We start from the raw sequence: 11,743 nt of genomic DNA on the forward strand, positions 1-11,743 counted from the left end.
GATATGTTATCAAGTTTTGTGGGAGGTCATATATACATATTTCTATAATTGAGATAAATCACATGATCTAGTACTAATTGTGTATGCCTTGGTTGAATTGATCATTGAAACTTCACATTAGACTAAGGACTATCTCATTGTTGATATCCACACACAACACACAAGTTTATGTTCAATAAATGCCATATTCATTTGTGTGATTGTACTTGATGAAATGTGTTTTCACATGCTCAATCTTTGTTAATTCAAATACAAAAAGATTTTTGAGTGTTTTAGGTGTTTTTGGAAAGTATTTTGTTTAAAAAAAAAAAAAATCTGAAAATTTCAAAAATCCTGTTTTGCCCTGTTTTGGCGGCTTAGTCGCGGTTAAGTCAAGTCGCGAGCCTCAGTCGCGTCTTCGCGGGTCATTTTTGGCGACTTGTTCGCGAGTGGAAGGTCCAGTCACGAGGGTTACTCAGAGATTTTCACGGCTCATCTCGCGACTCACTCGTGGGTAGACCTTCCAGTCGCGAAAAACACTTAGAAAATTTTTTCAAACTTTTGTCTTTGAGTGTTTTGGCGGCTTGAGCTGGCGACTTGTTAACGACTCTATTCAGTCGCGAAAAATGCGTGTTTGGCAGAAATAGGGGCAGTTTTTAAATCTTCTTCAGTTTTTCCCTCGAACTTTTGTGACTGTTCATCTTCCCTCTCAACTGTCTCCTTCCCAAACACTCCGTGTACCCATTTTCAAACCTCATTGGTGCTTCATTTCTTATCCAAATCATCAAGAAAAGGTATGGGTCTTGTTTTCCTCGTCTCATTTTACCTATTTCATGGATGTTTTTCTTACCATTTGGATTGATTTTGTGTTCGAAACATTCTCACGTTGTGTGATGGGTATGGCTTATTATGTTTGTTGTTGATTTCATCCGTTTCCATGTTGAGGGGTCACAATGTTTTGTTTTATTGTTCTGATATTTGCCTGTTGTTGATTCTGAAATTCTTTTGTTAAATGGGTTTGGTATTTATGTGACTTGCTCCTTTCACTTGTCTGTGAGTTGATGTTGGGTTACAGCATTGGTTCACTGTGCTTTTATGTTAACATAACGTGTGGATGATGTAATCTTGAAAGTATTCCTTTAAAACAACTTTTTTTCTGAATATTGTGTCTCACAGCCATGTGCTCTAGTTTGGGTGCTCTGAGCCTTCACTTTGAAATTTTTTTATGTTCATATCTTATGTGGTATGTTTTATGATATCCGTTCTTAATGTTTGAATGCTGTCTTTGTATGCATATCATGGTCATGGTAAATTGTCTCATTAACAGTTCTGGTTGAATTTGTCTCTCTATACTCCTTTGCACTATCATCATTTTGCTGCACCTGTCATATTGTGCACCTTAGCATTGATGGAAGTTTGTTTGGGTCTGCACTGTCTTAAGTTTGTATTTATGTATTGAAATCTCTATTTTTCACTTCTATTTGCATCGAATCATGTTGATATTTATCTTGTGTGGTACTGTTGTTGGTTCTTTGCTGTAGGCCTATTCTCTTGCAAATGTCTCGTCGATCTTCCAAGGGTAAAGACATTGTTGCTAACGATCCAGCAACACCAGTTGCTAAAAGGACTCGACTATCATCACAGGCATCTCAAGACTCCAATGAGGAGAGGTTCAAAACTCCGCTTACCTCACACATCTACTCAAACATCTTTGACAAGTCTACTCCCATAGTGGAACGGGTGGTGGAATTTAATACCTTAGGAACCACTTTTATCCCTCGAATCTTTGAGCAACGAGATTGGGCAAACTTGTTTGGGAACTTTGTCGATCCAATGGATGAACTGGTCAAAAAATGCTTCTCCAATGCAACTGATCTTGGAGCTGAACTTATTTTCTGGATTAGAGGAAAAGAGTTTGGTATTTCCCCAAACTCCATCGTAGATCTTCTCGGCATCACTAGACCTCAGAATGTAGATCTAACTCCGTACGATGATCGAACTCTAGAGATTCAAGAAATTCTACAAATCCTAGGATCCGATCATGAAGTATCCAATACAGGAATATCCATCAGCACCGCAAAGTTTGCACCAGAGCTGACCACACTGAAGTTGATCATGTTCACTAATCTCTACCCACTGTCCAACACTACATTCATAAATCTTGGGAGAGCTCTATTCCTTTGTGATCTTATTACATGAGCCCCCATTGATATATGTGCTCACATCTTTTACACCATGAGGAAGACCGCGGTTCGAACTGCAGCTCGAGGAATTATTCCATTTTGCAGTCTCATCATGAAGCTCATTCTTCGTGAAGGCATTGTTCCTCCCACAGATGGAAAAATGTTGACCCGTCAGCGTCCTATTTCCATGTACACTCTTCAAGCTAGCCGAAGTCACTCCTCTAAAACACCAAAGAGTGCACACATTTCTCCAGTTACTCCATCTGCCCCTGAGTCAGAGACACCTGCACATACTACATCTACTTCGCATGCTGTTCCTGAAGTTCCACAAGCTAGTATTCCGCAAGCACAGACTGATCCTCGTACTGATAGAGTGGGCAGCTTACTTGAACATATTCAGAAACGCATTGATGAGATTGTGACACTTCTCTACTCCACAAACAACCATGTTCAAATGCGTCTCGAGAATATGGAGAATCAGCTAGACGCTATTCAACAAAAGTTGAATGACAGCCTTTAGCTATTCGTGCCAAAAAGGGGGAGAGCATTCAGTAAGGGAGAGAAAGTTCAAAAGGGAAGTGTGCATAGTGATAGGGGGAGTACACACATACTTTTGACATACTTTTGTTTTAAGTCTTATCCTCTAAACTTATAGGTTTATGTTTTTGGACTTTTAGTGTTTATATGGGTTTGATACACTATGGTTTTGGTGTATTCTTGTTTCTAACTCATAACTTACAATCTTGGTTTAATCTTTTATATATATTGTTGATGTTATTCAGGTTATATTGTGTTTTGTACCCATGTGCTTATGTAAGCTTTTAGGGTTAATATTTTATGCATGATATGTAGGCGTTATGGTTTGTACCTTGCTTAAAGCAGCCTTTTATGCTATGTTGAAATCAGTACTTCTATCTAAATGTCTTGCATTTTGATTTATGTACTGTCACTCTTGTGCCCTTGTAGGATTGTTCCTAGATGCATATACTTTGTGTATTATGCATTGGTTAAGTGTTGAGCATACAAGTATCCTACCTTGTGCTTGTTAGCTTGTATGTCCTTGTGTTCATTCCAAGTGTGAATGAGCACTGTGATCACTACCTTGTGGTGTTCACTTGGTTGATCAAGCCATGATTTGATTCTTCACTTCATCTTAGCTTGATCACCTTAAGCTTGTTTCATATGCATTTCATGTTTTTCTGCATACAATGATCATGGTGTATTGTTGTGTTTCAGGAGTTTCATGTTCTTATGATTCAAGTACTTCACAGCTTCTAAAGTTAGGTGTGAGTGAGTTTTGTTCAACTGTTCCCAACTCACATGTTAAGTCTAGAGTCTGTTCTAGGGTTTTGTCACGGAATAGCTAAAGGGGGAGACTGTAAGGTTGAATTTATTCAACCATCTAATTGGCTTTATTCCGTGCCAAATTTGCTTGTATTTCAGCATTTAGTAACCCTGTATTTAGGTGGGTTTGTTGTAAGGGTAGTGAGTGAGATAGAGTGAAGTTTGCTCAAGAGTGTGCAAGAAAACAGAGACTCGCGGCTTGGCCTCGCGGGTAACTCGCGGCTGCAAGCCGCCAAAAGCAGCACACGTGCCAAGCATGCCGGAAGGTGAACAGTCATGCTAGCTGGAGCACTACAGGACAAAACAGGACAACTGGCCATACGGTTATCTCGGGACTGGATCTCGCGACTTAGTCAAGTCGCGAGATCAAGCCGCGAGCCACCCTTGTTTTGTAAATCCTGACGTTTCACATTCCTCTCCCACTCCAGTATAAATACCCCTTTTACCTACAAATGTAAGAGAGCTTCTAGAGAGAATTTTGAGAGAGAAACCCTAAAGTAAAATAAGATTGATTCACCCACAATCTATACATTAAAGTCTCTTCAAATTCCTCAACTCTCTTCCTCTCCATTGTCAAATTCTTGAGAGGCATTTTATCAAACCTTGTTCTCACCATATTCATCACTGTGAGAGGGCTGTTTGGATTTCTGGGAAGCAATTAGGAAAGAACCAATTTTCATTGGTTGATGCTACGGTCTAGTAGCGGAATCCGGGAAGCTAGAAAAGAAAAAGGTTCGGCGCAACCTCGTTGGAGCAAGAAGCTTGGAGGGCTTAGGTGCACTGGGTAGATTAGGCTTGGAGGGTCTATTGCTGTTCATGTATCCCAACTATATTTTCTAGTGGATTGTTTACCACTTGGAGGGCGGCGAAGAGGTTTTACGCCGAGGGCTTCGGTTTCCTCTTCGATAACACATCGCGTGTTGTCTTTGTGTTTGCATCTTCCTTCCCTTTTATCTTTGCCTTTTATTATCTGCTGTGGGTTGTGATTTTATTTTGGTTTAGATAATTTATCCAATTCTATATTGTAGCTTATGTTCATTTTCCGCACACTAGTTGTTTGACATAATGCTTGAATTGGTTAAGTTGTAATTTGGGGGTCTAAACGTTCAAGAGTGTATATACACATATTTGAACTTTCAATGTACAATGGTGTATAAGATGGAGAAGAGTGAAAAAAAAAAAAAAAAAAGAGGTAGAGAGATACAAACCAAGAATGGTACACCCAGCATTGGGTATTAATTAGGATGAGATATTTGCCTTAGTTTCTTGTTTGGAAATTATACCACTAATAATTACTAGAATAGCGTAAAATAAATATAGAGATATCAAATATATGATAAATATTCTTTTTGAATGCTTATCTAGGAGAAGTGTGTTATGCATATTTAGACCCCTGTAAACTCAGATTGTTTAACCTAATTAATTAACCAAGTTATTACTTAGGTTTATCATGCAGATCTAAGTTAAACAATAACAATTATTTCACATAAAGCGGAAAAATAAATTAGACAAGCGATATGATGACCCAAGAAAACCAATAAAACCATCCAGTTTCAAGGTAAAAAACCTAGGGAGGATTTAACCTAAACAATCCACATGGAAACCATTCACCCATATAGTGGAAGTGATAGAATGGAAGTGTTTACAATAGATTTAACCCTAAATCTAATGCTGCCTCTTGTAGTACTTACTCACGCAACCACAAGCATCTCCGGATTCACAGACTCTTCTATTTTGAATTTGTTAAACATAAACACTCCAGTTTGAGACTTTGAGATCCCACTCAAAAGTTTAAATCATCAGCAGTAGTTGATCTTGTTTGCAGCAATTTTAAATTTACCGGTTCTAATGATGTGTAGAAGTAATTCGGGTAGTGACTTTGAAAAGAGAAGGCACAGTACCTTTTAGATCTCAAAAGAGCAACTCTAAAGTCATAACAAAACGTCTTAGGGTTTTCTTTAAATACTTAGTGAAATATATCTGAAACCCTAGTCACTTGATGGGCTTAATGAGCTATTGGGCCTTAATTAAATTCTACAGATTCGTGTTTCAATCGGTCGAACCTGGCATGTTTTGAATTCCTTGAACTTGCATATTCCTCGTTCTTGTGTTCTAATTTGTAACACCTTGAATTTTATCTAATATACCCTATAGACTTAGTAATCTATATCTAGACAAGTTTGTGTTCAAGGTTTGCTAATTGTTCTAAACTTTTAAAACCTAACAAAGTGTTTTTCTACTTTGTTGCCATGTGCTATACTCTCAAAAGTAATTAAGAGTTCACATGTATTTACAATGAGAAACAAGAGAAACATACTAAAGGAACACTAACAACAGAAATAGTACGAAAGCTTTAACAAATAATAGAAATATCCTCTAAATTTCAAGAAGTTATAGAGGACAGCTTAGGCTAAGAATTTTCATATAGGGTAGTAAGGTTGAAGAACAACCTCAGTAGTGGAAATTAAAGCTTTTTTACACACCTTCATGACTCTCTCTTTTTAAGTCAGCAAATCATCTTGGTCAATGCTAGTTTGAGTAGATGGCAGATGTGTTTTTTTTTTTAATTAATATATTTTTTTAATTTTTTAGAAGAAAGACACTTATCTGTTTTATTTCATAGAAGTAAAATCTTTAGTAAAACAATCATGAAGGCCAGAAGAAACAGACTCCATTAATACCAATAAAGGAAGTGACTTTCTCGCTTTCTAGACTAAGGCATGAACTAAGGCATTGCCTTATCGGAAAGTGTGTGAGAAAGAAGTGCCTTGCCAAAAAGTGTGTGAGAAAGTTTGAGTAGATGGAGGACATTTTTTAAATACAAAGAAAAGTGCACATTCAGTTGTGTTTTAAGCAAACACTCCAAACTCCTAAATAATACATTTCCATATAACATACTTTGTAAGTCACATGAGTTGAGATATCTTGATTGATTTTTTTTTTTTTTTTTTAATGTAAATGGTTTAATTTGACAAGCAACGAACCAAATATGTTTGAAAAATTCAATAAATTAAAAATAAATAAATAAATAAATAAAGCAATGGTTTGTGTACGCAATTGGGCTTATAGCCTCTCATAACAATGAAGATAAAGTAAACCCAAAATTGTTATATAGTTTGGTTAAAAGCCTGAGTTCTCAAACATGTACAATGGAGGACATTCTCTTTGGTATTAGCCTCAAAAGTCGCAACATGAAACCGAATGTGCTTATTAGGACACATTTGAAGATTGCTAATAGAATTATTGCTAATTGAACTTTTTACACTTAACGTTAGATTGCCTTATTCACTTTTTAAAGAATTTAAACTTTTGGGATATAGCGATAATGAAAGGGCTAAAGATATGGAATTATGGATGATAGAAAGAGCATTGTTGGGTTTGTCTTTTAAATGGGAGATAATACTCTCACTATAATATTGACTATTAAATTTCCCGATTTCTAGAAATTTTAAGAAATTTTTGGGGAGAAAAAAATGCCCCTATACTTAAAAAATAAATGCTTTCATTCTTTCTTTCAAGATAATCTTGTGTTTATTAAATTATAGCACAAGTCAACTAGGAGTAAAGGTGGGCTATTAAACTTAGCCACCCACTGGTTTTCTATTCAATGCATGCTGTCTAGCTAGACAATGTGATACATTTTTTGCCTCTCTACATAGAGCACTGAAGCTACACCTCCTAAACTGCATATGCTCACACGATTAATTTGTCTTCAAATGTTCCATATATAAGCTCATCCACTATACGGTTCACAACAAGTTAAATTTAAACTTGAAAACCAAATAGGGTTTTTTTTAATATATATGAAAAATTAATAAGGTTATTAATCTTTCAATTAGTTGAATTTTTAAATCAATCAATTTAATTTATGTAAATCACATAAATTACACCATTTAAAATTGATCAAATTCATGCTTCACACATTAAATATTACAAATTTTAAAGTATATTTAATATCACATTATTTAAAATTTTAAATAATGAAACAGTGTATATAAAAATAAATATATGAGAATCTAATTATTTCTAATTACTTCCAAAGTTTTAACCATTAACTGCGCGCAAAGTGTAATTTGTAAGATTTGTACTAAACAAAACCAACAAATGAACAAAACAATGAAGGAAGATGGTGGCAATGGGAACTATTTGGACCTTAATTTCAGTGTGGCACGTCACTGTCTTTTCCAATTCTTTGGGTGGGAGACTCTTCCTAAAACGTGACCTCTAGGCTAGCTCTAACGCAATCACAGCCTATTTCATTTTTTTTTCCCCCTACTTTTTAGTTTTTACAAATTCTTTCAAGCTTTTTTTTTTTTTTTTTTTTTTTGTCTGAAGTTTGTCGTCGTCTTAGTTATCTTTCAGCCTATTTTACACAGAAAATAAAAGAGACTGAGAGAGAGATACCTGGCTTAGTACTTGAGTCAAGCTTGTCTTCTTCTAAAGGAACTGAAGCCACACGGTCCGAAGTAATCTCCCTAATATCAGATGAAATCTGGATAGTACCTGACTCAGTATTTGAGTCAAGATTGTCTTCTTCTAAAGGAACTGAAGCCATGCTGTCCGAAGTAAAACCGGTTTTTAAAATCATGTGAGAGAGAGATACTTGACTTTTAACGAATTGAATGATCTAAATTACCTGCTACATGGGTCAGGACCTTTAGGTTTGTACTTTTCTGCCAACGTTTCCCAAGCATTTCTGGCCGTAGTAATCTCCATTATATCAGAAAATGTGTCTGTCCCGCATGAAAGTTGGATCACATGTAAAGCCATGGCATTCATCTTGCTCCAAGCCTTAAAAGCAGCTTCATTTTCTGGTGTAGGAGGTTCATTCGTTGCTTCTACAATGTCCCAAAGATCTTGAGCCATCAAATATGTCTTCACCCGAACACTCCATTCCAAATAATTGTCTTCGTCATCAAGAACTTCAAGAACTGGCTTTGTTTCCATGTTAGATCTGTCAATATAACCAAATTGTGTCTGAAAGAAAATAAATGAAGATTTGGCTAATATCGTATATGCTACGAATTCCTTGAGAACTATGTGTGTTTCTGTAACAATAACCAGGGACGAACCAGGATTTTGATTGAGGGGGCCGAAGTGTGAAAAAAAGAAATCAATGCAACTTAGCATGGTGTTAACAAATTATCATGGCATTAATATCAACTTCTTAAAATCTTGTTTGATAATAATTTTGAAGTCAGTATCGACAATTTTTGGAATTGAGATGTCGAAATGTTTAGAGATTGGGATACATGGATATTAGTGGTTGGCAGTACTGCATCGATCATTAGCATTGAATTTTAAATAATTTAAATTTTTTCTTTTGAAAAATTCAAATATTAAAATATAAGAGATGATATCTCCACAACATTTTTACAACAAATTCTAAATGATAAATTGGTATTGGTTGTTATTGTTAGAGCAAAAAAGTAATCTTAATGTTAGATTTAAATTTGAACCAATAATAACTAATCGATTATAATTTGTTGTGAAAATATTATAAAAATATTGTGGACGTAATACATCTCTTAAAATATTGGATAAATTTCATTAACTACCTAAGGTTTGGGCACTTCAAAACTTTTTAAAATTACCCAACTGATCCCTGGCCGCTATTTGGTCCTAAACGGCGTCAAGAACGTTGACTATTCTTGACTCTCTCTCCTTCGTTGCCTTTCTCATTCTATCTCAGACTAAAAAAAAATACCCACAGCCCACAGATTGAGACCACAACCACCACCTCAGTACCTCACCACCATCGCTACTATGACACGCTCACGACCACCCAAATCAAACCAAAACCATAAATCAGAATTCCCACAGACCCACTTACAGCCACCCAAATCAAACCAATCTCAGAATCCACGGCCAAGCCAAACCACACTAAACCAATTCCAGCCACCCAGTCATGCAGATCTTAAAGGACACCCAGCAAATTCAAACACATACAGCATCCAAGCAGAAAACAGCCCAAGTTTTAATTCACATAAACAGGAAATACACAGCACCCAAACAACACACACACCGTTCATAAGCCCACACCCAGAAACACCAGAAATTTCATCAAAACGCAACTCTTCTCAAACCCAAACCCATCATCAACAAGACCCCCAAACAGAAGACTACCACCACCATTTCAAAAAGAAAAAAGAAAACCAACCCATAGAGAAATACCAAATCAAACACAGCAACCAAACCCAACAAATACCCAAGCCAATCCTCAACCATAGAGTAGAGAAACCAATATTCAAAGCAGATCGTGGTGGTAACTTGCAAGCAACTCTCGCCGCAACAACCTTGCGGAGACCATCGCCGACGTCCATTGCAGAGAGCATCGCCCTCAAGCTCCTCTTAATCGCCTTCAAGAACGTTGCCATGGTGTTAGGCTCGGTGGAGAGTGGTGTGGAGGACCTGATGGACGACTTGGCTGAGCAAATTTGTGATCTAATGACGGAGTATGTGAAGGGGCTTAGGGATGATTTTATGGGTTTTAATTTTTGGTCTGAGATCCATGAGAGAGGGATGACAGATAAGAGACGAGAGAGAAAAGACAGTTAGAGAGTAACGTCCTTTTGACACCTTTTAGGACTAAACTGTGCTCAGGGACCAAATTCGCTAATTTTAAAAAATTTTGGACTTGTTTGGTATTTGCCCAAATCTCAGGGGTAGTTAATGAAATTTACCCTAAAATATTTTATTATCAACAGGTTACATATTGTATTTGATTTTCTCTTAATTTACAAACCAAATAAAATTTTTATATTGATTATCTCATATGTCCAATAATATTGTAGTATGGTCAAAAAAAAAATAAATATATATATATATATATATTGTAGCAAAAAGACTATTTATTGTAGAGAAATAATATGTCTACAACATTTTTATAACAAAACATTTTTACAACAAGTCCTAAGTGGCAGGTTGTTACTGGTTGTTATTATTGAGGCAAAAAAATAATCTTAGTGTTAGTTTCAAATTTTAACCAATAACAACTAATCACTTATGATTTATTGTAAAAATATTGTAAATATAGTATCTCTCTTTAATGTAACTATGTAAAGAATGATACAAGAATGTAGGTAGTGTGCAAAAATGAGGAGTTACTAACTTACTTACCCCAAGATCCAAACACGCACTTGTATAGATACTAGAAAGGAGCAGGTGACAAGAGGGGTCTTCTGCATACAAAGCAGACTTTTGAAGTCTTTCCTTTAAAATGATGTCCAAGAAGGTGGAACTGGAATTTTTCAATTCCATGTTTGACTGCAAGAATTTCTTTGAAAGTAAAATGATAATGAAGTTCTGAAGGCTTGAATGCACCACTTTTATAGCCACAAATACTCCTTTTACCATCAATTTCTTCAAAAAGAGCTGCTGCCCAATATTCATCACTTGCATCTGTCTGCAATACTCGTTTGCCTGGTCCTGGAATCTGTAGGGGAGGAAGCTTTTCGGATAACCTTTTTAATTGCTGAACCGCTTCAGTGTGAGTAGAGTTCCATTCAGGAGGGGATTTCTTTAGCAACTGGGTCAAACAATTCCTGTATCTGGAAACTTTTAGAATGAAATCTGACATGTAATTTACAATTCCAAGAAACTGTTGTATCTGCTTGGCACTTGTGAGCTTGTCTGGGAATTCACTCAAAGAGATAGCTATGTGAGGTTGCAAAGTATATTTCCCATCTGAAATGTTCACTCCCAAAAAGTCTATAGAAGACTGCCCTATGACCATTTTCTTTTCTGAAAGCATTATTCCTTGAGATTTTGCTAAACTGTAAAATTCAGTGAGCAACTTGGCATGGGATTCTTCATCTTTTGAGAACAAAAGGATATCATCCACATAGATTAGTGCATTGGTCAAGAGTGGCTGGAATAACATTACCATTGCTTTTTGGAATTGAGAGGGAGCATTTTTGAGACCAAAAGGCATCACAGTCCATTGATAGTGGTGATCTGGAATGCAAAAAGCCGTTTTGTATCTCTCTTCTGGATGGATGCCTAATTGCCAAAATCCTGCTTTGAGATCAAACTTTGAAAACACTTTTGCATTTGAAAGATGCTGGAAAAGAGCACTCTTGTTTCGCAAAGGAAATTTGTCATCTGCAAGAAAGTGATTGAGATCCTGGTAATTGATTACCAATCTGAGTTTACCACGAACTTGCTCGGCATGCTTATTGACATAAAAAGCTTCACATGCCCAGGGAGAAGTTGTGGGTTCAATGAGGCCTTCGGAT

At 36.3% G+C, this 11,743-nt stretch overlaps 1 protein-coding gene across 1 annotated transcript in view; it reads right to left on the bottom strand.

Annotated features, from left to right (window-relative positions):
- Positions 1–8,739, bottom strand: part of LOC115985354 (ankyrin repeat-containing protein ITN1-like) — a 56,565-nt gene extending 47,826 nt beyond the window's left edge. The window contains exons 1-2 of the mRNA XM_031108300.1: positions 8,143–8,739; positions 7,911–8,062 (exon numbers count right to left, since the gene is read on the bottom strand). Coding sequence (XP_030964160.1) covers positions 7,911–8,062; positions 8,143–8,636 — 646 coding nt within the window. The 5' untranslated portion in view covers positions 8,637–8,739. The remainder of the gene's footprint in view (positions 1–7,910; positions 8,063–8,142) is intronic.
- Between the last annotated feature and the right edge of the window lie 3,004 nt (positions 8,740–11,743).

The sequence above is a fragment of the Quercus lobata genome, chromosome 4 (assembly GCF_001633185.2).
Source record: "Quercus lobata isolate SW786 chromosome 4, ValleyOak3.0 Primary Assembly, whole genome shotgun sequence".
Taxonomy (NCBI): domain Eukaryota; kingdom Viridiplantae; phylum Streptophyta; class Magnoliopsida; order Fagales; family Fagaceae; genus Quercus; species Quercus lobata.